Source organism: Sinocyclocheilus anshuiensis, unplaced genomic scaffold (assembly GCF_001515605.1).
Source record: "Sinocyclocheilus anshuiensis isolate Anshui unplaced genomic scaffold, SAMN03320099.WGS_v1.1 scaffold547, whole genome shotgun sequence".
In the NCBI taxonomy this organism is placed as follows: domain Eukaryota; kingdom Metazoa; phylum Chordata; class Actinopteri; order Cypriniformes; family Cyprinidae; genus Sinocyclocheilus; species Sinocyclocheilus anshuiensis.
This window is the reverse complement of record NW_015549589.1, coordinates 134,159-158,232: the sequence shown is the minus strand read 5'-3', so window position 1 is coordinate 158,232 and position 24,074 is coordinate 134,159. Positions and strand designations below refer to the sequence as shown.

General features: G+C 39.2%; 1 protein-coding gene across 1 annotated transcript; it reads left to right on the top strand.

Annotated features, from left to right (window-relative positions):
* The first annotated feature begins 737 nt into the window (after positions 1-737).
* LOC107658004 (cytosolic 5'-nucleotidase 3-like) lies at positions 738-22,418 on the top strand. Its single transcript, XM_016446382.1, has 9 exons — positions 738-917; positions 2,560-2,658; positions 7,607-7,676; positions 8,139-8,185; positions 8,625-8,710; positions 15,510-15,599; positions 15,682-15,844; positions 21,761-21,961; positions 22,038-22,418. The coding sequence occupies exons 1-9, from the start codon at positions 915-917 to the stop codon at positions 22,143-22,145; spliced, it is 867 nt and encodes a 288-aa protein (XP_016301868.1). The 5' UTR covers positions 738-914; the 3' UTR covers positions 22,146-22,418.
* The last annotated feature ends 1,656 nt before the right edge of the window (positions 22,419-24,074 follow it).

Here is a 24,074-nt window from a genome sequence, read left to right as displayed (position 1 = left end):
CAAACAGGAGTAAGAGTAGAGTTTTTATGGATACCTGCCCATGTAGGTGTAGAAGGAAATGAGGAGGTGGATAAGCTGGCCAAGTCAGCATTGAGAAAAGAAGAGATTGACATAGAAATTCCTTTAAGTAAAACAGAAGTAAAAGGTATTATTAAAACAGCAGTTGGAAGTATGTGGCAAGACGTATGGAATAAAGAGTCAAAAGGGAGACACTTATTTAGCATTCAACAGAAAGTGGGGATTGAAAGAAAGGTATATGGAAACAGAAGAGAAGATACTGTTATAACCAGGATCCGTATAGGACACTCTAACCTTAATTATTCATTGCATATAATAGGAAAAAGTGAGTCAGATTGCTGAAATTACTGTGGAATAACAGAAACAGTTGAGCGTGTGCTCTTACATTGTGAGGCATATAATAGACAAAGAAAGCAGCTTGATGAAAAACTAAGAGATATGGAAATCAGTGACATTTCAGTTAAGAATATATTTCAGAATGCACAGAATCAGTTTAGGGTTTATGATTTTCTTCTAAGATATTTGAGAGATAGAGATTTGATTAGAAGAATTTAGTTTTTTTTTTTTTAGTATATTACATTTTCGTTCATCGAGGCCTCACACTCCATCCCAGCAGGTGGCGGAAATGCACCTTGAGCTGGTTTGCCAACCGCCATTAAACACAAAAGAAGAAGAAGAAGACGACGAAGAAGAAGAAGAAGAGCAGCGCGGCTCCGGAGCAGAAGGAGGCGGTAATGCACCAATAAGTTGGATGCCAACCGCCGTTAAACTGAAAGGAAGAAGGAAAACGAGCAGCGCGGACACGTAAAATACCTAATGTTATTTTAGTAATTTTAAGAGATTGAGTTTTATATAGTCTTTTTTAATTTATAATCAAGATCACTTCGGGTCTTAACATGGTAAGTTTCTACAGCATTACTGACACAATTACAGTTTGCACTGTTTTTATCAATCACGAATATTTGACACTGTACGCTATAAGTCACTATTTACGGGAGAAACTGGTATAATTCATAACCTGCTCAGTCATTAATTGCACTACTAACTTCATTTACAGCAGTTGTGCTGCTTTGCGGTTTGCCTGTATTCACTAATGCCTTCCTCAAGAGAATATCAGTAAGTTACGAGTATGTGACCACCTGAAGTGTTTCATTGATTCTGTGATTAATGTGCCATTTATGAACAACATGAGCCCCAGTGTAATATTACTGAGTGGTCTATGTCTGACGATAGAGGGGTGGTCAAGGCTAATTCAGGGGGTCCGTAGACCATGACAGAAAATCAGTGTATTACCCCAACCTGGCATAAAAAGCGTGAAGAAATCCTATGATTGCATACTTCACATTACCCCACATTAGTTAAACATACCGTAACTTCACATGTTAGGCTGATGATACACGGGGCAACTTTTGGAGCAATTTTGCTTGGGCACTTTCCCATTAAGAATAGGTAACAGATTTCTATCTGGATAATTTAGATCGGCCGTGGGCCCTGTGTCTCACCTGGTTGCCCGTTGACGGCAACATTGCTCAAAAAGTTGCCCCGTGTATCATCAGCCTTAACTTATTTCTCTTATTTAACCAGTGGTTGGAGCAAAAGATCTTACACTACCTTGTAGGCTACAGTGAAGTTTATAAATACTGTTCAGGAAACCTAAAACTTCAGCTTACTTCAAACAGGGCTGACAACTTTTGAGTTCAGCCTGGAGTGAGAATTATTCAGGAATAATTAACAAGCTTGCGATTAAGCATGTCATTTTTTTTCTCAGTTTTTCTAAACTAAACAATACAGGGAACCCTATTGTTGAGGTTAAATGTAACAGCTGATTTGTATACAAATATTATACCATTTTTTTTTATAATAACGTTATATATTTACATTATTAATTATAATAAAAAGCAATTATGAGTAAATATAATAAACATAATTTTTGCAAAATTCTGTCTAGTACACATTTTTCTCGATAGTTTATGGGCACTGAATGGATTCTGCAGTTATGTGACAATGTTTTATAGCTGCTGTCTTAACGATTTTTGAGTGATTACATGAGACGTTACATGAGACGAGTGATTAACATACACTGTATCTATCTGAGAATTTTTTTATTTTTCTCCTGTTTAAAATGAAACTAGTTAAACTAATTATGTTGAATAAATCATACTTTTGATCTAATTTGACGAACAGGTTTGCAAAAAGGTCTGGTTTTGCTTGGGGGCACTTAATTTCTGCCAGTATTGTTGACTTGACAGCACAGACACTATTTGAAGAGGACTGAACTGAGCTGGATGACATCACTGAATCATCAATGAACCGGCTTTAGCTGAAAAACTGACTGTTTTCTATTGTCCCCCTGCATTATTATTATAAATGATATTTACCTAAAATCCATTGTAGAAAACGAAACCTGCAAATTTATTTTATCCTTTAACAACAATAAAACGACTCGACTCTGTACTGTATACTTGTAAAACACCTTAAACTTGGAGTAAAACATTCATAGATGGCTTGGTGTGTTTTTTTGTTTTGTTTTTTTTCTCTCAGATTCCTGTGTTATCAAAAAGTTCAGTGAGCATGAGGGACCCCAAGAGGGTGGAGCAGATATTAACATCCATGAGAAATGCTGGACCTAGCACACTACAGGTAATGATTTCTCCTGAAAGTGTCAAGCCTGTTTTAGCACTTGTCATTCACGCCTCAGATTTGAAAAAAAGCCTCAAGAAATGGGTATGTAAAGTAGCAGAAAATTGGGAGAGTTGAGGGTGGGAAGACAACAACCAGCAAAACACAAACCTACAACACTCATTTCAAATCATCTCAGATGTATTAAGCGAGGTACGGAGAACGGGCCCCAGGACAAATCCAACCCATCCGGGCCACGAGTACACCTGGGACAGTTTTGCTGGGGTTAGGGCCTTAAATTGTCTTTTAATGTGTTTCTCTGCAAAGATAACTTTGGAAATGGGTCTCCAATAAATGTATCAAGGCATAGCTGTTCTTTCGTTTAATTTAAAGGAAGTTCAATTATTTTCATTTTTCTTCCTTTTGCATAAATGCATAAAAGCATACATAAATGCAGTTTGCACAACAGTGATCACAAATGAGATATAATTTGAAGGCAGGTCAGTTAGGCATTTCTCTTTATAACATTTTTCTACATTGATTTCCATGCTTTGTTGAATAAAAGTGTACTTGAAGTGAAAGCTATGAACTCTATATTGCTTACAGGCGAACAGTATCTCAGGAAAAGTGTAAAAGAAAAGAAAATGATCGACCATATATGAGCCCATGTCCTCTGGACTGCACACTGCATGAATTGAATAACCACTAGATGGCAGTATGACAAATGAAATATTAATTTTCATCAGTATTCATCAAAATGTGGAATCAGTAATCAAATAGAACAGAAACAAATAGTGATAGATATTATTGAAATTATGCTAATGCATTTTTTGCACATATAAATGCAAATGACAGTAAAGTGCATAGGATATGGCCAAAGAAATCAGTTGATATAGATAATTATCACGAAAAATGTCTTTATTTCTAAATATCTTTATTTCTTTCAAGATAAAGGCAGATTTTTTGAAAGTTGTGGAAACCAGACAGTTAAGTGTTGTGTTAAACTACTTTAAACTTACTTTCTATTTTTGTCAAAACATGATAAACACTTGCCAAACAGGTTGAACATTTGAGGTATCCTAAAGATCCTAAACATTTGTAATAATAAAATATTTTTCTACATCAAAATATGCATGTGTAAACTTAAGTAAAATCCTTTCTCAGTCGTTTTTCCTTAACAAATTAATAATAGAGAAATTAATTTCTTAGTTTCTGCATGCTCCAGTCAGTGATATTGTTTCAAATCATAAAACAGGTTTGTGTTGCCTGACTCTGATGACACGATGCAGATGTAAATTTGTTCATTAACAAAAACAGTTACATCTGTAAAAATTGTAACAACCTCATATTTATAGGGTAAAATTTTAATTTTGACTGTACTTTGATTAAAATTGATCCTATGGAATCACACAATTAGTTCATGATAACCAAAGGTAAAACCACATATAGCACCTCACTATCATGGTAAAGTGTAACTATATGGTTTCTATGGTATTTGTATGAAAAACAGCAGCCTAAATATATTTAGTATAAATGTAAATGCACAAATGTTAGAACTTAATAACAACCATTACTCCTTTAATACATGTCTACATTAATAATATAATAAAATTCCATATGTATATGCCACATTTATGCCACAATAAAATTATGCAGTTAGCATTACTACAGTAAATGGTAAATCCATATAAGCCTTCTAACGGGATTGTTCGTGAAACAGTGTTTCTTGTTTGTCAGTGCTTTTGAGAGCGTCAGTGCTGTTTCATCTGGCTTCAAACGAAATCACTGAAACATTTGTGTTCTTTCAGTGAATTCAAGCTGTTCTGGCTGGTCTCTATGCCCCTTATTCCCATTTAAAAACTACAGTGCCTATAGAAAATCATCATACCCCTTCGAAAGACTTTCCAGCTTTACCAATTTTTCAAATTACAAGATCAAAGTAATGAACGAAACCAACAGTTCTGAGAGAAAAAAATAAACTACTGAAAAACTAGAATAACAGGGTCAGAAAATTCATCAGTCCCCTGATATAATACGTCTGTACTAGCTTTGCACACCTTGCAGAATTGCTGAAGTTCAGTCAAATTCCGTGGTGAGTGGCCATGGACTAGGCTGCAACAAACGATTATTTTGATAATTGATTAATCTAACAATTATTACAAAGATTAATCAACTAATTGAATTGTATGAAAAGGCAGCTCATCATTCTGCCTTACAACTTCTTTTGTAAGTCATATGGAACAAAATAATAGTAAGTGATAAGAAATTTTATTCAAAACTTTAGCTCTCTTAAAACACCTTATAGTGTTATAATAAACTGTCTTGAGCTAGATTAAGCTTTAATCTATGCAAATCAAACTATCACTCTAATGTAATCATGTTTTTTGTTTTTCTTCATTATCTTTGCATTTACTAAAAATATTTTACCATTAGTTTGCTCCACAATGGATAGCTGCTTTATAACAGAAAATCAAGTTGTAATTCTAACTGAAAGCATCACTGACACTGTTTTTTCATGTTAAACATTTCATGTTGTATAAAGCGCTATATAAAGAAACGTGACGTGCCTGGAGTGCCAATTGCAGAGGTCATGTAAACATATCCACATCGCTATGATTGGATGCTTTTCTTAACTGCTGTTTTCTCACCGCTGTCATTTTTGTTGTGTGTTTATTTCATTATTGAGAGGAAACAGCAGTGTCTGGTTCGGCTGCGTTTACACTCAGGCCCCACGTCCCAATGTTCACACTATCCATCCTAAATAGTATGTGAGAGCAGAATAAGTGTGTCTCGAAGCATAGTATGTTGAAAGGGTATGCCAGAAGTCCCCGGATGGTCTACTATTTCAGGTAGATTTCTGAAGTGTGAATCCGTTCACCCTCTAAAGGCTAATACTGCCCACGATCCATTGTGCTTCAGCGACAGATTCAGTTCAGAACCACATACACAGATAAAAAGCGTTAAAAAACTACAAACATGGTGGATGTGCACAACCGACAGTTAAGTAGAGAGGTTTAGATAAATGGGGCTGAGTTACTAATAATCAGCATTTAAAAAATATTTGTTTAATGTTATCTGTGTCATATTTCATCTGCAAAAACAATGTGAATTTTATATAAACATCCGTTTGGCCATTAACTTTTAATCACATCGTTATGCAAAAAATATGAGCTCTCCGCATAAAGATCCATGGCTGGCAGGTGCTACTTCTTCTCCAATACGGTAGGAAGTTAAATTAAATCAAATGTGGAGGATGTTAACTGTGACAAGATGATTGACAGGCCAGTTTACGGTGACAGAGTGCGTGTAACTATGACATAATGGTATGTCCCAAAGCTTGCCTACTCTTCTACTATACACTCAAAAGTGTGTACGTTTTCTTCACCAAAAGAGTAAATACTTTAAGGGCATAGTATAAGTAGGTCAAATGAGATCAAATGACTATTCGACAAAAGAAAAAATAGTTTAAATTCTTTATTGTCGATGTTGTTGATAATGTCGACTAATCGTTTCAGCCCTACAATGGACTGCTCTCTTAAAGAGTACAGTGACCTCTTATATGTCAAAAGATCAAGGACATTTTTGATTTCTCAGTTAATGACCCCTTTAAACTAAAGTCTCACATAGTCTATGTAGTCAAATACACTGTATAGTCAAATTTAATTTAAATTTAATTTTAATTACTCATCTGTTGATTTGATGCCGGTGAATTGCAAAACTGATACAAACATATCCACATCATTATGACCAGACTACTGCAAAGAGCAAAGAGCAAAAAATAACTTATCCGTGAATATACTGGGGCACCGAATCACATTCAGGTATGTTACATGTGCATGAGTGTGAACATGAGCAAATAAGCTGATGGCTGCAGTTTACATAATGGCCAGCAGTGTTGCTAATAATACAGGCCTGTGAATTATATATATAGCTCTGTTAATTGTAAAAATGTGCAATGAAAAACATTTGCAATTGGCAAACATGAGCGGCTCAGTGTAACCGAAGACCATAGAACCCATCTACACTGGATGCAGCGTGACACAACAAATCCCCCACAGCTCTATGTATGAAGTACGCCACTTCTGACAAAGGACCAATGGATTTGCAGCAGTCGCTTTGTCATGTCCATCTTTTAACGGTTGCATCCAGTGTAGACACGGTGTTGGTATTGCTGTTGAATCAGTTTTAACCAACCACGACTAGAGAAAACAAAAAAGGGCTATGCCCCCCCCCAAAAAAAGTTCAAAACCCATTGTGCACTGTGCAGACTGAGCGGGGATACAAAAATGTGGAAGTACAAGCTGTAGTTTTCACAAGAGGCCTCCATGAGGAAAGGGATATTAACAGCTCACAGATCTGTTGCACCCACTTCAGGGCCACATCTGTGTTCCCGTTGCTTCTTGGTGCATCAGGAGATGAGTATCCCACTGTGCTTCGTGCCCTGTTGGCTTCTTACTGTTCTGGCTCCTTTCCCACGGTGCTTTTACCTAGCACAACCAGTGGAAGACATCACCACCACTAGACTGCTCATCAAACCATGTGGGGCATAAATATCACTAACCCAAACCACTTTCCAGAGACTTAAGCATTAGTGTATATTGTCAGAATTGTTAGATTTTCTAAGTTGCCTACATTTGAAAACACAGCAGACTACTAAAAGTATACTGTTGGATTGTATCAACATGCTACAGGTTCCAGCCTGTATTACCGCTACATTTTTAATTAAGTGAAAATTTAAATGTAGTTTTTACTCTAATTGAATGAATATGAATTTAGTGTAAACTACTTCAACTTTACTGTGTAAAGACAGTAAAACGTGGTATATCTTTCTAGGTTTGTTAGCGTTTGAACTGATTTCTCACAATGCAGATATTAGATGTTTTTTGTGTATTTTCTTTTGAATACAAGGCTTGGATGTTCTCATGTAATGACTTGGGTATTTGATGGATTTTTGTTGTTTATGTTGTAGGTAATCTCAGATTTTGATAGGACTCTCACCAGGTTCGCCTACAATGGCAAACGCTGTCCTACATCCCATAGTAAGTACAACAATCACTAATATTGCCTTTAGTTTTGCTGAGCTAGTTGTCCACCAGTCAATTAGTGAGGTTAAGTAGTTTTTTTTGTGTGTGTTGACAGCATGCTGGGTGTTTAACTGTTAGACTGTTTGCACAGTAAAACTATCTGTGTAATGCTGCATCTTTAAATGCAATCATTTAAAATCTTTACATCCATAGACATTCAGACGGGTGTCTTTAATCATGTGTTTTTGTTTAGTTGATTTTGAAAATGTGTACAAAAGCACAGAATGCTAGATTAAGGTTGTAAGAGTTTAACGAGTTTTCTCTATTAACATAAATATGTAAATCTGACCTAAAATTAATGCCGTTGAACACTGAAAGCTGTAAATAACTTACAGAAAATGAATCAGTGTCAGAAGAGTTTATCTTGTGTGCTTTCTCTTGTGTTGTTAAAATGAGTAATAAATTGTATGCTTTCAGATATTCTGGACAACAGCAAACTGATCAGTGAAGACTGCAAAGCCAAGGTGAGAAAGCAAGTGTTTTCCCTAATGAATATTTTAAGCTTACATTTAGTTTAGACTCAGAACTCTCTGTGCAACTATAGATGTTACACTGTTATGTGTTTGATGTGAAATTCACAGATTTTCAACCACTTTAAGTAAACGAACAGTGTGTGTTATTTTTTCTGTTACCTGTACCAAAATATCCCTGTTTATTTGTCAGTTCCAGGGCTTTTGTGAAAACTACAGATCATACTTGTTATCTTGTCTGTTTTATTTCTGTTAATTTCTTTTCTGAAGCAGAAGTTTCATGCAATCCCTAGTTGTCTTAAATGCTGTTTTATCACAAACACTGATCATTTATTCTGTGTGCAGGTTTTACAGACATATCTTACCTTAACTTAGCACTGTATAGATTTCTTTTTGATGACCAGTGACATTTTTGAGGATTGTTTTTCTGCAGCTGAAGAATCTTCTGGACACTTACTACCCTATAGAGATCGATTCCACACGCTCAGTAGAAGAGAAGTTGCCGCTCATGGTTGAATGGTGAGATACAGCTACTCATTGCGCAACTTATCTCTCAACAACAAACAGAAGGTGAGCCTATGATGCATGTGATTCCTGTGAGGGTCCAAGTCTGACCATTGTTTGTTATACGGGTTGAAAGTGTATGTAGGAATGCACCAAAATATCGGCCAATAATCGTATCAGCTAATAAAAGCAGTTATTTGCACCATTAACCGATTGTTTAAAACCGCCGATGATCAGAGCTGAAATCAACATGAATGAACATCATAAGGGGTGTTGAAAGATACAGACCACTTACTGAAATGTATCATGTTAGTTAGCTATAAAAAATATATAACGGGAAATATAATAGAGGGAACCAAAAACACCATGGTTTAAACCACACATTGAAATTCTTACTTTGCAAGGCTCCCTTTCACAAAAATATACAGTATAGAATATAAACAAACTATACAAAAATATACAAATACAAATATACGTTATGCAACGAACAAGTTAGTATAATGGGAGGTGAGATAATATTTGAAGGGTTGTTCAGGAGTCTGATGCCTTGTGGATAAAAATGGTTTGTAAGTCTTTTTGTCCTTGATTTTATACTCCTACCATTTCTCAGATGGCAGAAGTGTGAAGAGACTGTGTTATGGATGTGTATTGTCCCTGATGATGTTGTGGGCCCTCCTGATGACCCTGGTGCTGTAAATATCCTGAAGTGATGGCAAGGCTTCTCCACAAATTAACTGTGCCGTTTTTATTACACGCTGGAGAGCTTTCCTGTCTTGAACAGTGCAGCTTGCATACCACACTGTGATTCAACTAGTGGTCACAGTTTCAATTGTACATCTGTAAAAGTTGCCGAGGATTTTGGTTGTCATGCCAAATTTCCTTAGCCTTCTTAAGAAATACAGTCGCTTCCTCCACTGGTGCCTTAAGCAGAATTGTATTGTTGTGCCCCCTCCCTCAAATATTATGGGGAAAAAAACACCTACTATAGAGGTCAAAATAGAACTTTTAATAAAATATAAAAGTAAATTAAATAAATTGTAATTAAATTGTATTATTTATAAATTACAATTATAGCTCTAGACAGTTAGGCTACATATGGCTATGATTTTATTAATACAGTTGTCTGATTGATTTTATAGTCTCAAGCATTCAGAAATCACACAAAAGAAAATTAAGCAGTTTTACTACGATAAAACCATGGTTAATTTTTGTAAGGATTGTGATTTCCACATGTTTTTGTTGAAGAAATTATAGAGGGTGTAGCATTTCTATCGCAAAAAGGTGGCCAAAAATGAAAGTGGATATTTGAATTCAATGTTTGGTCAATATTAAACAAGGATTCGATCGTCCTGTAAGTGTTACAACAGCAATTAACAGACATTTGGCGCCCTTTGCAGGCATTTGTAACAATATGTAATGTATTGTACATAAATTGTATATTTTTTATTACATTATGTATTTTAACAGTGTTATTCCAAGAAATCATATGATAATTATGAATTAACTAATCTTTATTGCCTCATTGTTTTTATATAATGCATTTTAAGGCATGGAAACCATTAAAGCTGGCTGCAGACTAGACGAATTTCAAATCTTAACCGATTTTAAAACCATGGGAGACCACAAACATGAAGACCGCCTTATAATCCTCTGAACGCGCACACTAGACGATTCGACCAGACCGCGAGACCACACACTTGATGACTGTAGGGACGATTTCACAGTGACACGAGATCTCACGGAGACTTGCGAGATCAAACGTGACTAGAGAAGATAAACAAATAGAGGACAAACAACTTAGTCAGGTGGCTCTCCCGGCGCGCGTTCTGTTTCACAGTGAAAAACAAAGTATAACAAAGAATATGGGTGATGTATTCTGCTGACGTGACATGTTTGTGGCTGCCAAGTTTCATCTATAGAAGCACGCAACATCCAGTAGGCAATGCTTGCTCGATCTCATTGGCTATCACGTCAGAGGCAGCCCGATCAAGAGTCGTAAATATCAAACATGTTTGATATGGATAAGTCGTGGCCTAATGGTTAGAGAGTCAGACTTGTAACCCGAAGGTTGCAAGTACGAGTCTCAGGTCCGGCAGGAATTGTAGGTGGGGGGAGTGAATGTACAGCGCTCTCTACCACCTTCAATACCACGACTGAGGTGCCCTTGAGCAAGGCACCGAACCCCCAACTGCTCCCCGGGCGCCGCAGCATAAATGGCTGCCCACTGCTCCGGGTGTGTGTTCACGGTGTGTGTGTGTTCACTGCTGTGTGTGTGCACTAAGGATGGGTTAAATGCAGAGCACTAATTCCTAGTATGGGTAACCATACTTGGCCACATGTCACGTCACGTCACTTATATTTACGATTTGAGTTCGGGGATGCTCCGTCTCAATCAGGAGCAGATAAATAATCGTAATGAAACCACACAATAGAGGATTTTTGGGACAAAAAATCATTTGCGACAAGCCGTGAATCGGGCCACTCCCACCGATCGTTAGGGGGTGCAAATCGGGCTTAAAATCGGCCTTAAAATCCTCTAGTGTGCGACCAGCTTTAGGCAGATGCGTTGCTGATGGTGAAATTATTACCGACATTAAAACACGTTATTAACGTCAACAGCCAAAAAAGTTTCACAGGAATATGAATGTAAGTTACCTGAAAATTATGCATGGCCTTCATCTTGGGCTATTTTTTTTCTTTTCTCTGCGCCGGACTACTGATGTCTTTTCCCGGGCATAGTTGCCCATCAATTATGATCATTTGCAGTCAGTCGCGGGCGTGGATGCGGGAATGGCACGACATGTGCTTAGCCTACTGCGTTCACCGTAAAATGCCTTTTTTATAATTATATACAGTCGTGTGAAAAAGTTAGGACACCCTATTGAATTCCATGATTTTCTGTATCAGGAGATATCTGGTCCTTGGAAAGTCTTAACATTTGGAAATAAAGCCTCCGATGAACAATATCACATGACATATCACACAGTGTCATTATTTGATTAACAAAAACAAAGCCAAGAGGGAAAAGCCATGTGACAAAGTTAGGACACCCTATGATTCAATTGCCTAGATCAAGTTATTGCTGCTAAAAGTGGAAGTAATCATTTTCTGTATGACTTAATCAGTCTCTCACATCGTTCTGGAAAAATGTATGCCCACTCTTCTTTACGACGTTGATCCAGTTTATTGAGGTTTGTGGGCATTTGTTTATACACAGCTCTCACCACATGATTTCAGTCAGGATGAGGTCTGGACTATGACTGGGCTATTGCAGAACCTTGATTATTTTCTTTTCAGCTGTTCTGTTGTAGATTTGCTGGTGTGCTTGGGATTATTGTCCTGTTGCATCACCCAATCTTGGCCAAGCTATAGCTGTCGGACAGATGGCCTCACATTTGACTCTAGAATACTTTGGGATACAGAGGAGTTCTTGGTCGACTCATTGACTGTGAGGTGCCGAGATCCTGTGGCTACAAAACAAGCCCAAAATCATGTGAATTTTGCTATGAGGCGTTTGTGCTGATATTTTTTTTTTATTTATTTATTTTTTGCGTTTGTGCTGATATGCTTGTTAGGTTTTCACCAAACGTGCTGCTGTGCATTATTGCCAAACATCTCCAATTTGGTCTCATCTGTTCAAAGGTCATTGTTCTAGAAGACTTATTCTAGATGCAACTTTGCAACCCTAAACCGTGCTGCCATGTTTTTTTAGATAGAAGAAGCTTTCTTCTGGCAAGCCTTCCAAACATTCCATACTTGTCCCATATTTTTTTAACTGTACTGTCATGAATTTTATCATTTAACATGTTAACTGAGGCCTGTGGAGCCTGCGGTGAAGTTCTTGGGTTGTCTGCCAAATTCTCTGAGCGTGGTCTGATGAATTTGTGAATTTCTGTGAAAACAATATGTGAATTTGCTGGGATGTTCACTCCTGGGAGGATTGGTGTCTGTTTTGAATGTTTTCCACTTGTGAATAATCTTCCTCACTGTAGAATGATGGACTTGAAATTGTTTGGAAATGGCCGTATTACTCTTCTCAGATTGATGGCAGCAACAGTTGCTTCTTTAAGATGATTGCTGATGTCTTACCTCCTTGGCATTGTGTTAACACACACCTGAAGGCTCCAGACCAGCAAACTGCCAAAACATCTGCTTTTATAGAGGTGCTCACACTTGCTGATGATCAGTTAATCAAAGGCATTTGATTAGCAGTACCTGACTGCTACTTACCCTCTTAATTCTTGCCCAGCCCGTGTCCGACAGCTTATCAGAATTACCGGCCCGAGCCCGTCTTTTTTTCCCCCTTCTCCCAAAACGGCTTATACTACTGTTTCAGGCTCAGCTATTAAAATAGTTCAGTTTTGTATGTAATGGCAAAGTGATTATATTTTGTTAATTTAGGAAAACTTTTGGAGCATTTTTTGTTCTTTAAATATAAGTTATTTTTTAAAGCAACGACCAAGCAGCCAGCGGCAGACAATGAGTTGATCTATGTTTGATCAATTTTGCATTCTCAAATCATCACAACTTACCTAAAATAAAATCTATAGATATAATTGATCAATTTAGCCTTCTCAAATCATCACAACTTGACTAAAATAAAATCTATAGATATAAAACAGTTCAAGCATATAACAATGTTTAAACGTTAAACCTAGATAAATGTGCGCTGTTTCCAATAGTTTGTGTGGAGAGTGGAAGCTAAAGTGCGCTTTGCAGGACATGGAGGCGCCAGCGCAATCACTTGCATTTTTTTCAGTGGAAACAACTTAAAATACGCCGTCATTTTTGCTCATAAAGGTTAAGAGTAATACATCATTCGGAACTGTGAAGGGTCTACTTTTATTTGTGTGCACTCACAATGTCAACAAAACGTTGTGCTTTTATAAAATAAAGGGAAAAAACATGATGCGCTTTCTGCCGTCTCGGTCTTGAACAGGAGCGAATACATGCCTCACAGACATGACAAATATATCTATAAAAAGCTTTAAATTACTAATTAACTAAATAAAACAAATCAAAAACAAAAACTCTTTCCTTATAATTATAATCATAATCACAATCCGTAAAGATGCACTTCTCTCTAAAGTCACGTCTAATGAGGAGATGGCGAGTCAGGATCGGCAGCTTCATCCTTGCGACACCGACTCAGAAAACACTAGTTTATTAATAGTAAATGATTCAAATATCTCCTTACTATTTCCCCCTGACATATTCATGGTAATTTCTTTTGCCGGTGCTTTGCGGCAAGCTTTAGGCTATTGCGTGCATTTGAATGCAGAACTCTTCAGCTGCGCTGACTGCACGCATGCTGCTGCTGCTGGACACTAAACACCGTCAAGCTGCTCTTGACAGTCGCGGTAGCACGGTCTCGTGTTGTTTCCACCAGCACGCCAATTTTTTTTTTTCATTGATGGATGTCTAAAATATCAAAATAAGGAGAAGCCTAAAACAGGCCAGAGGCCCGGCCCGCGTCTGAACTATGACATGAAAATTGGACTGAAGCCCGGCCCGAGGGGTGTAAAAAAAGTCAGGGCCCATCGGGCCCGGGCTGAAATGCAAGGCTTTAAGCTGAACAGTAGCGTGCTCACTGCAGGACAGATGGAGGCGCCGGTGCGGTCACTTGCTCTTAATGATATTTTTGGTCATACAGATAAGAATAATGCATCTTTCGAATCTGTAAAGACTCTACATTTATTTGTGTACACTCACAATAACAACAAAACATTGTGCTTTTGTAAAATAATGAAAGCAAACAGGATGCGCTTTCTGTCATCTCGGTTCAGTTCACATCTCTGTGAACTTGAGCACGAAACTCTGCACTGCCTTACAGACATGAAAAATATATCTATAGAGAGCGAAATGTCTATGTTCAAATAAACCAATTCAAATGGAAAACAAATATTCTCAGATTATGTAATCCGTATGAAACATGCATACAGGTGCATCACTACTGCGGAGATGACGAGTCAGTGTCGCCGACTTCATCTCTTAAGCCAAAAACAAAGAAAGCACTAGTTTATCAAATTATTAAAATGTTACTTATCTTACTGTTTTTCTCTGACACATTCATAATCATTACTTCTGCTGGTGTGCTGTGGCAAGCTTTATGCGGGCGCTTGAGTGCTTAATAGGCTATGTAGGCAATTAAAGGCTTATTAATATTTAAATGGTTTATTAATAAACATGCGATTAGTTGACTAATTTTTCGACCAGAAAAATCTTTAGTCAAGGGCAGCCCTACCAGCCATGATAAACACAGCATCTGTATGCTGATGACTCTGTGCAGAATCCCCAGCGCAGTCACATGATCGGTCTCAGCCAGCAGGAACACAGTGCTGAACTGTTTTGGTAAATAAAAAGATCTGCACTTCTCCATCAAAAATTCAATGTCTGAAGAAAAGTACTTTCCAACACCGTGCACTTCCCCACACCACCTATTGTTGACGTACATGCAGACACCACCTCTGGTCTTCCCCACGGTAAATGGTGTGTGTGTGGAGCAGGAGAGCTGAATCTGCACTTTATTCAAGAGCCAGGTTTCCGTGATAATTAGAGGGCGACCAAACAGGTTAGGTGTGTAGTAATCCAAAATAGCCAAGAAAGGCCCATACACTATAAGGTTGAATGAAGCAAAAAAATCTTTACACTCTGACCTGAAGCATTTGCCTTTTGTTTGTTTTTTGTTGTTGTACTTTTTCAGTAAAATGTAGTTTTATCTTTATTTTTTGCCTATTTGTTTTTACACCAATTGCAAGTTGTCATACATTCATTGTACTTAGGTGTGTGTATGTGTGTGTGTGTGTGCGCGCAGGTGGACTAAAGCTCATGAGCTTCTTGTGCAGCAGAAGATCATTAAGGATCACTTGGCTCTAGTTGTGAGAGAGTCTGAAGCCATGCTGAGGTAGGATCATTAACAAAACTAATTTGTGCTGTAGTGGGTGATGATATCACTAATAATGATGGTTTGATAATGTGTTTGTCAGGGATGGCTACCAGCAGTTCTTTGATCATCTCCATCAGTTGTCTGTTCCTCTGCTGATCTTCTCTGCTGGAATTGGGGATGTGTTAGAGGAAGTGATCAGACAAGCTGGTGTGTTCCATCCTAATGTTAAAGTCTTCTCCAATTACATGGACTTTGACGAGTCTGTAAGTTTCTTTATAAACATCTGTCACGTGTTTGTCCAAATAATTCACTCATATGGATCAAATGATTTTCAATACATTTTTTTAATTTCTATTTTGGCTGTTTAATTTCTGATATTGAATAGTCATTTATGTTTGCAGACCTAAATATTTGTGAGACCACAGATACCACAAATAGTTAAAAAATCTTGTTTTACAATGAACTAATTTAAGCTTAATTAATGGATTTGACGTTTGTAAAAAAAAATAAAAAAAAAAAGTACACATGAGGGCTCGATAACTTGTTACATGCACAGAGCATATTTAAAACGTAATCTAGCTTCCGCTAACTGTTGTACATGCATTTCCGAGAGCGTTTCATTCCAGCAGATGATGTAGGACGAAGGCGTAGCGTAAGCTCCGGTAAGAATATACTAGTCCAGGCGTAGGCAAGTTCGGTCCTAGAGAGCCGCAGTCCTGCAGAGTTCATCTCCAACCCTGAAAACAAAACTCACCTGCCTATAGCCTTAGTAATCCTGAAGACATTGATTAGCTTGTTCAGGTGTGTTTGATTAGGGTTGTAGCTGAACTCTGCAGGACTGCGGCTCTCTAGGACTGAACTTGCCTACCCCTGTACTAGTCTCACGAAAACCAAGTTTTGTTTACAGCAAAGGAAAACCAGTTTCCTCTTGGCTTATATCGAAATCCTCTGATATTTTTCTATACAAATCCTCGTTTTGTACTTTTAATCTGTGACCGGTGTTTTGTTTTGCTCTGTATGTTTGTCTTTTTTCTGAAAAATATTAACAAATTCAAAAATTTGAGTCAGGGAAGTTTCTAAAATTTGGTTGATTTGACATGGAATGACCCTATTATAGTATTTTTAAAACATTAAAAATTAAAAATAACAAACACTGGCCCTGGCTATATATTGGCCACTAGCCACAAGGTTGAGTCTAGTTACTCTTTATGTTCCACATGGATGAATAGGTTAGGGCTGTCACGATATTAGATTTTTCACACTACGGTTATTGTGGCCAAAAGAATTCATGATATCGATATATTTATATATAAACATATCTATAGAAACCTTGGGGGGGGGGAGTTATGAGCCAAATTAATTTTTACTTCATTTAGTTTTTATTTTTTACCCAATAGGATACTGATAAACACAGGGCACATGCATTTTAACTTCTTCAGGTCACAGCTGACCTGCAGAGGTGGAAATTCCAGGTTCAGAAAGTCCTCCTCAGTATTTTGTTCCAATCACCTGGATTTGCTAATTAGCACAGTTTTTCAGCCAGGAAGCAGGGGCGATTCTAGGATTTTTTTTAATGGGGTGGCACAGGGAGGGCCCATGGGAAAAGTCATGTGCCCCAACACAAGTGAAATGACATAAAAATGGCACTGCACAAGTGCCTGGACAACTCATCTCTCTTTTTATAAATAAAAACCACTGAACAGACAATAATTGTTCTCAACTTCTTCCAGGTTCAGAAAGTATAAGTCCTCAGTATTTTGTTCCAATCACCTGGATTTGCTAATTAGCACAGTTTTTCAGCCAGGAAGCAGGGGCGATTCTAGGATTTTTTTTAATGGGGTGGCACAGGGAGGGCCCATGGGAAAAGTCATGTGCCCCAACACAAGTGAAATGACATAAAAATGGCACTGCACAAGTGCCTGGACAACTCATCTCTCTTTTTATAAATAAAAACCACTGAACAGACAATAATTGTTCTCAACTTCTTCAAACAGACTGTGTGTGTGTGTGTCTTGTGAACTTTTTTGTAAAAATTGCTCATGGTCTGACGTTCACCTGTGGCTGCAGATAGATGGCTGCTGGTGTAGTCCTCACTGGCCCTCTCTGGCTGGCTCTGACCTGTGCTGCCAGGTTCAGGGCTGATCATTTGCTGGCCAATTTGACCCTGCCTGGTGGATTGGCTCTGACCTGCACTGCACTGTATCTACCTGTCTTTGACATGGTTTCTTCTTGAAGAAACCTTGAATGTATTGATGCTGTGCCTGACTTTGTCCCCTTTTAATTTTTTCCACAAAATTCTGTCTTAAAAAAAAAAAACTAAATCATTAATATTACACAAATAGTATATTTAATAGCCATATTCTCATCTGATTAAAGCCAAAATCATTTAAATGTGAAGCTGTTCTTGGACATTGCAAACGAAAATAAAAAATATATGACTACCACGCAAAAACTTTTATTCAATACAAACAGGTGTTTACTATTCTACATCTTAAAATTCCAAGTGGCAGAATGCTAACATTATTAAAACCCCACATTTTAGCATTTACCACGTTACTGCAGACTATTTGGGAAAGTGATTGTGCCTTTAATCTTTGAAACAACAGGAAGAAACGTAACATAACGATTTCTATTTTAAGCGGTGCTGGTGCATCGCGGCAACACAACTATAAGCACAAACTCTAAGGAGCTTTCACGGCTGTAGAAGCCTGACTCGCTCTGGGCCGGAGGAACCACCTCTATGGCTCCTTTTTCCAGCAGATTCTTCACTTCGGAGCACAGGACGTGTGCGTCTGTGCTCTGAACCAAAGTGGGGACCACTCCACTGAAGCGCGGGGGTCTTCGAGCTAATTGAAGTGAATAACCTCGCTTTATTATCCCCAGAACCCACTCTGACACTCCGGGTGCTCCAGATGGCTTGCCAAGCCTCGGCCCGGGAAGACAGGGGTTGGATTGGTTCGAGTGTCTGGTCGCTGCAAGGCCACACGGTACTCATGAGAAATGGAAGAGGAAAACTGCTCTCTTTTTGAAAATGTTTGTGTTTTATTGTGCCCGCTATAACAGCGGATCGCCGCTTGAACGGGCCCAGAGTTTGCAGCAAACACATCGCTGACTGCACCCGGAACTGGACGGGGTGATTGGCGGCTTCCGGCTGCAGCGAGACTTGGGCCCCCTTCTCTTCCTGTCCCTTAGATCAGGACGACGCTGGAGGCACCGAATCCAGCGCTATCTTAGGCCGGGGTCCCTGGTGCTTTGGAAACAGGTAGTGTTTGGCCGAGCGGGAACGTCGTCGAGGCTCAGGTTTGGATGGCTGGGCGGCAGTGGCAGCCACAGGTGCAGGCTTCGCGGGCTGTTGAGTCGGCGCAGACTTGGGGCGACCTGAGGCAGCTGCAGAGCTGGAGCGTTTCGGCAGGAAGTGTCGCATGGCCTGGGACGACTTTTGTGCCTCAGTGAAACGCTCAGCAAAGCCTTCGACTGCTGGCCCGAACAGGCCGTTGGGAGAGACTGGGGCGTCAAGGAACGGGACCTTGTCAGCGTCCTTGATCTCCGTTAAAGTCAGCCATAAATGGCGCTCGAGTACTACCAGGCTGGCCATGGAGCTTCCTATAGCCTGAGTCATGGCCTTGGCAAAGCCAGGTCTGTCGCGTTTCTCAGCTCCCTGAGTTTCGCGGGGTCCGGGCCAGATTCGTCCATGCTGGCGAGGAGCTTGGCCTGAAAAATCTGGAGAACTGCCATTGAGTGGAGCGCCGAGGCCGCTTGCCCAGCCGAGGAGTAGGCGCATCCAGCAAGGGCTGAAGTCGTCCTACACTGCTTGGATGGATGGGCGGCCTTCGCCTTCCAGCCAATCGCAGTAGGTGGGCAAAGGTGTGCGGCCACTGTCTCGTCGAGCGGAGGCAGCCCTGCACGTACCGCAATGACGGCGCAGCATTTGCAACAACGCCGCGAAAATTAGCTCTTTAGAAATTTGCTCTGATAGGGCTCGCCGGATGGCGGCAGGGGAAGCTGGATCACTGCTGCGCGTTGCTAAAGGCGGATGAGCAGATGAGCAGTGTTCCATTGCGAGACGTGTCAACGGCGAGCAGGCTCTTCAGTCAGCGAAGATCGCGAAGAACGTCGTCGTCGCTGAAGGAGAAGAAATCTGAATCCTATGGCGAAGCTGCCGCTTATATAGCCAGATGGCCTCGCCCATTCTGGCGGGCTTCGTGGCCATAGGTTCGTGCAGCACCGCTGCCAAGCCATTGGTTCGTCTTTAAAATGCACTGCACGAACCGATGGCCGTGCAGTTACACTGCATGATTGAAAAAGGCTTCAGTTCAGGTGAAAAAAGGACTTTTTCCCATAGTGTCTTAAAGGGTTAGTTCACCCAAAAATTTTAATTGGCTTGTGTTTTACCCTCGAGGCATCCTAGGTGTATATGACTTTCTTCTTTCAGACGAATCCAGTCGGAATTATATAAAAAATTGTCCTTGCTATTCCAAGCTCTATCATTGCAGTCAGCGGGTGTTGCAGTTGAACAGTCCACAAGTCGTCAAATAAAGCACGCGCATTCATAATAAAATGTGCCGCACATGGCTCCGGGGGGTGAATAAAGGCCTCCTGTAGCGAATCCATGTGTTTTTGTAAGAAAAATATCCATATTTCAAACATAATAAATGCTTTTCTCTCACTTCCGGTATCTGTCATACATGGAAGCTATTCCGGCGGATGACGTAGCAAGTTGGCGTTGCGTGATTAGTGACGAACGCGGAGACAAAACAAAACGCTACACCGTTCACGAATTAGAATCACAATGGTTTTCCTTTGCTAAAGTAAGGAAACTTTGCTTCCTTTGCTAATATAAACAAACTCGCGAGACTAGCATATCTCAGAGGCGCCGGAACGGCTTCCGCGTATGACATTTTATTATTTTAATAATGTTTTATTATGGATGCGCGTGCTTTATTTGACGACTTGTGGACTGTTCAACTGCAAAACACAGTCTAATTTTCATTTTTGGGTGAACTAACCCTTTAAGCAAGACGCAGAGTTAGTGAAGTATCGATAGGGAACCGCTGTTAACAGGTTAATGTAGCATTTCTCATTCCATGACTAGTAAAATAATAGCAACTTACCCTTTATAATATTGAACATGGTTCTTCTCGGAGTAGCGAGCACTGCGTCTTGTTTGACCACCTGGGAGGTCAACCAGGTACTGGCGCTGGAGTATTTGCATGTCGTGTTATCATGAGAGTCCTGTTCATTCTAAATATTGTGGCTATCGCGAATACCAGTATATTGTCACACCCTATATTAACACGATGTTGATATTTCATGCTTTAAATATCACGATTATCGTGAAAACTGGTATATTGCGACACATTTCATTTTGACTTGAACAGCAGCAGTTCTGAAGACCTTTAAGTACTGGCTGCACTGCACTGGCTACCAATAGCTGCTCGAATAAAATTCAAGGCATTAATGTTGGTCTACATAACCACCACTGGCTCTGCACCCATTTACCTAAATGCATTACTTCAGACTTATGTGCCTCTAGAAGATTGCGTTCTGCAAGTGAACGGCGCTTTATTGTTCATCTCAAAGAGGCACAAAATCACTTTCACAGACTTTTTCATTAACTGTTCTCTCCTGGTGGAATGACCTGCCCAACTCAATCCGAGCAGCTGAGTCCATAGCCATCTTCAAGAATCTCTTCCATCTTTATTTGACCCTCTAACTCTGTCTCTATTCTATTCTTTAAAAAAACTTGCCCCTTTTAGACTTGCACTCTATTCATTTACTAACTGCTTGTTTTCTTAAAAAAAAAAAAAACGAACACTAGCTTCTCTATTCTTTTTGTATTCTATCTATTTGTTTTCTTTTTAGTATACAATTAACAAAAACCAAAAAAGGTCTCTAACACTAGCTTGCTCTATTATTTTTCTATTCTATCGGTTTTCTTTTTATTTGTTATATGTTATGTTATATTAAAAAAAAAAAACTTTGCTGCGTTAAGCTAACTGAGACTTGTTATAGCACTTGCATATCATTGCTCTTTTGTTGAGTTTGATTGCTTCCATTGTCCTCATTTGCAAGTCGCTTTGGATAAAAGCATCTGCTTAAATGACTAAATGTAAATGTAATGTAAATGTAAGTACACAGTTCTTTCGGTATACTTGAGCCTCTTTTTGTGCTTGTAACAGGGTGTTTTGCAGGCATTTAAAGGAGAGCTGATTCACATCTACAACAAACGGGAAGGAGCTCTGCTCAATACCGAACACTTCAAGGAACTCCAGAGCCGCTGTAATGTCCTCCTGCTCGGAGACTCTCTTGGGGATCTCAACATGGCTGATGGAGTCATGGACTTACAAAACATCCTGAAGATCGGATACCTCAATGATAAGGTAAATCCACAGTAAATGCAGGACAGCACATGAAAAAAAGGAAAGAAACACTAATGAATGTTTGTTTTTACCCTAGGTGGATGAGAGGAGACAGTCATACTTAAACTCCTATGATATTATTTTGGAGAAAGATGAAACCATGGATGTTCCTAATGCGATCTTACGATACATTACAGGACAATGAACTTAGACCTAAGATCTCCAAGATAAGGATGGACTCAGTGATTTTATTTTCTGTGGGTTGGAATGTTATTCTGTTGTTTTTCTACCTTGACGACTACTACATGTTCATATTGTACCATTATCTGGATTGTCTATATTTTTCCATCTGCGCACGGTTGAGAAGGACCTCAAAAACACCAACACCAATTTAGATAGCGTTGTTAATCAGGGATTATGGTTCTACACATCTTTCTCTCATTGAAGTTTAAAAAATAAATACGGTTTTTAATGGAGGTGTCATGATGTTAATTGTGTATTTACTAAGTCAGTACATTTATGTGAAGGTGACAAAAGGGTAACTTGTTTGCCTCTACCCTAAAAACATTTAATGACATGTCTTGTTTTAAAAATGGAAAAATAAAAGAATAGAACCAGAAAGTTAAGTACTAATTAGAAATTATATTTGTCAAAAATGTATAAAGTAAAAATGTTTTCTTAGACCAGATGTTAAACTAATATTTGTCACAGCCAACTGATTTGTATAGAGTTTGCTATAGAGTTAGGTCCAGTAAATGCATTTTACAGGTTTCAGAGAAAGAGCAAGAAGTTATCCAAATCAGTTGCTGTAGGGATACTGTAATGGTTGCAGCAGAGTCCTGGTGGGTGAACTGCTAGTATTTGATGTAATGGATGAAAAATCCAAGAATCTATAGAAGATTTTTTTTTCTCTATTATGCACTGAGCATGAACTACAAACAGAACAACAACTACAGTAATAGAAACATTAACTTGGAGCACAGTGTGGTTTCGCTACAGTGGTTCAGGCTGTAGGATTGCCGAATGACTAAAGAAATGTAATCGGCACGATGGTATAAAACTGCATTTCTTGTCTATTACCACTCACTGCCACTTATACCACATCCGAAATAAGCGTGGTTAGAATAGCTAAATATGTAGGACAGTGTTGCTATTGAGTGACTATATTATTACAATTTGGCATTGGTGGAAAAACATTCGATGTTATACAGTCCATGTATAAAAACAGTAAATATGCAGTCAAAACGGGAATCTCAGAACAGCGTTCTTCCAGCAGGGTTGTGGAGTGAGGCAGTGATGCAGTCGTAGCCAACACTGTTTAACATCTACATCAACGAGCTGGCAGAAGCTCTGGACCGCTCTGGCAGCATCCTGGGCCTCGCTCTGCACGACTGAAGTCAAATGCCTGCTGTATGCAGACGACCTGGTTCTGCTGTCCCCCACAGCTGAGGGTCTCCAGCACAGCCTGGCCCTGCTGGAACAGTACTGTGAGGAATGGGCACTGACGGTCAACCTGAACAAAACCAGGGTCACGGTGTTCCAGAAGAAGGCCAGGTCTCAGAGAAACAGAGACGGAGCACAGCAGCAGCTACACTTACCTGGGCATCGAGATCTCAGCATCAGGGGGCTTCAGTCTGGCTGTGAAGGGCCTGAATGAGAGGGCCCGGAGGGCTTTTTATGCCATAAAATCACGGTTTGGCCAATTAAAACTACCAATTAGAACATGGATTAAATTATATCACGCCATCATTAAACCAATTCTACTATATGGGTGTGAAATTTGGGGACCAGTATTAAAGTTTGAAAATTGGGATAAAAGTTTAATAGAAAGAACATAATTGGAATTTGCAAAAAAACATTCTAAGGGTAATCAGAGGCACTTCTAACAATGCATGCAGGGCTGAACTGGGCTTATACCCCTTACACATTGAAATACAAAAAAAAGAGCTGTTCAATTCTGGCAAGATATAGAAAGATAGAAAGAGAATTAGTTGTGATTGTGTGTTATAGAGTTGGTTTCGTACTTTACTCCAGCTGATGTTTATCTGCCTGATTTGATTCATATGAGTGTCTCTGTCCTGAGGACTCAGGCTGGAGTTTGACAAGATCTGAGAGCCGGTTTTATTTAGCCATG

Coding starts and splice junctions, on each gene's coding strand:
- LOC107658004 (XM_016446382.1), top strand. Junction 7,677..8,138: donor ACGCTGTCCTACATCCCATA/GTAAGTACAACA, acceptor GTATGCTTTCAG/ATATTCTGGACAACAGCAAA. Junction 8,711..15,509: donor TTGCCGCTCATGGTTGAATG/GTGAGATACAGC, acceptor GTGTGCGCGCAG/GTGGACTAAAGCTCATGAGC.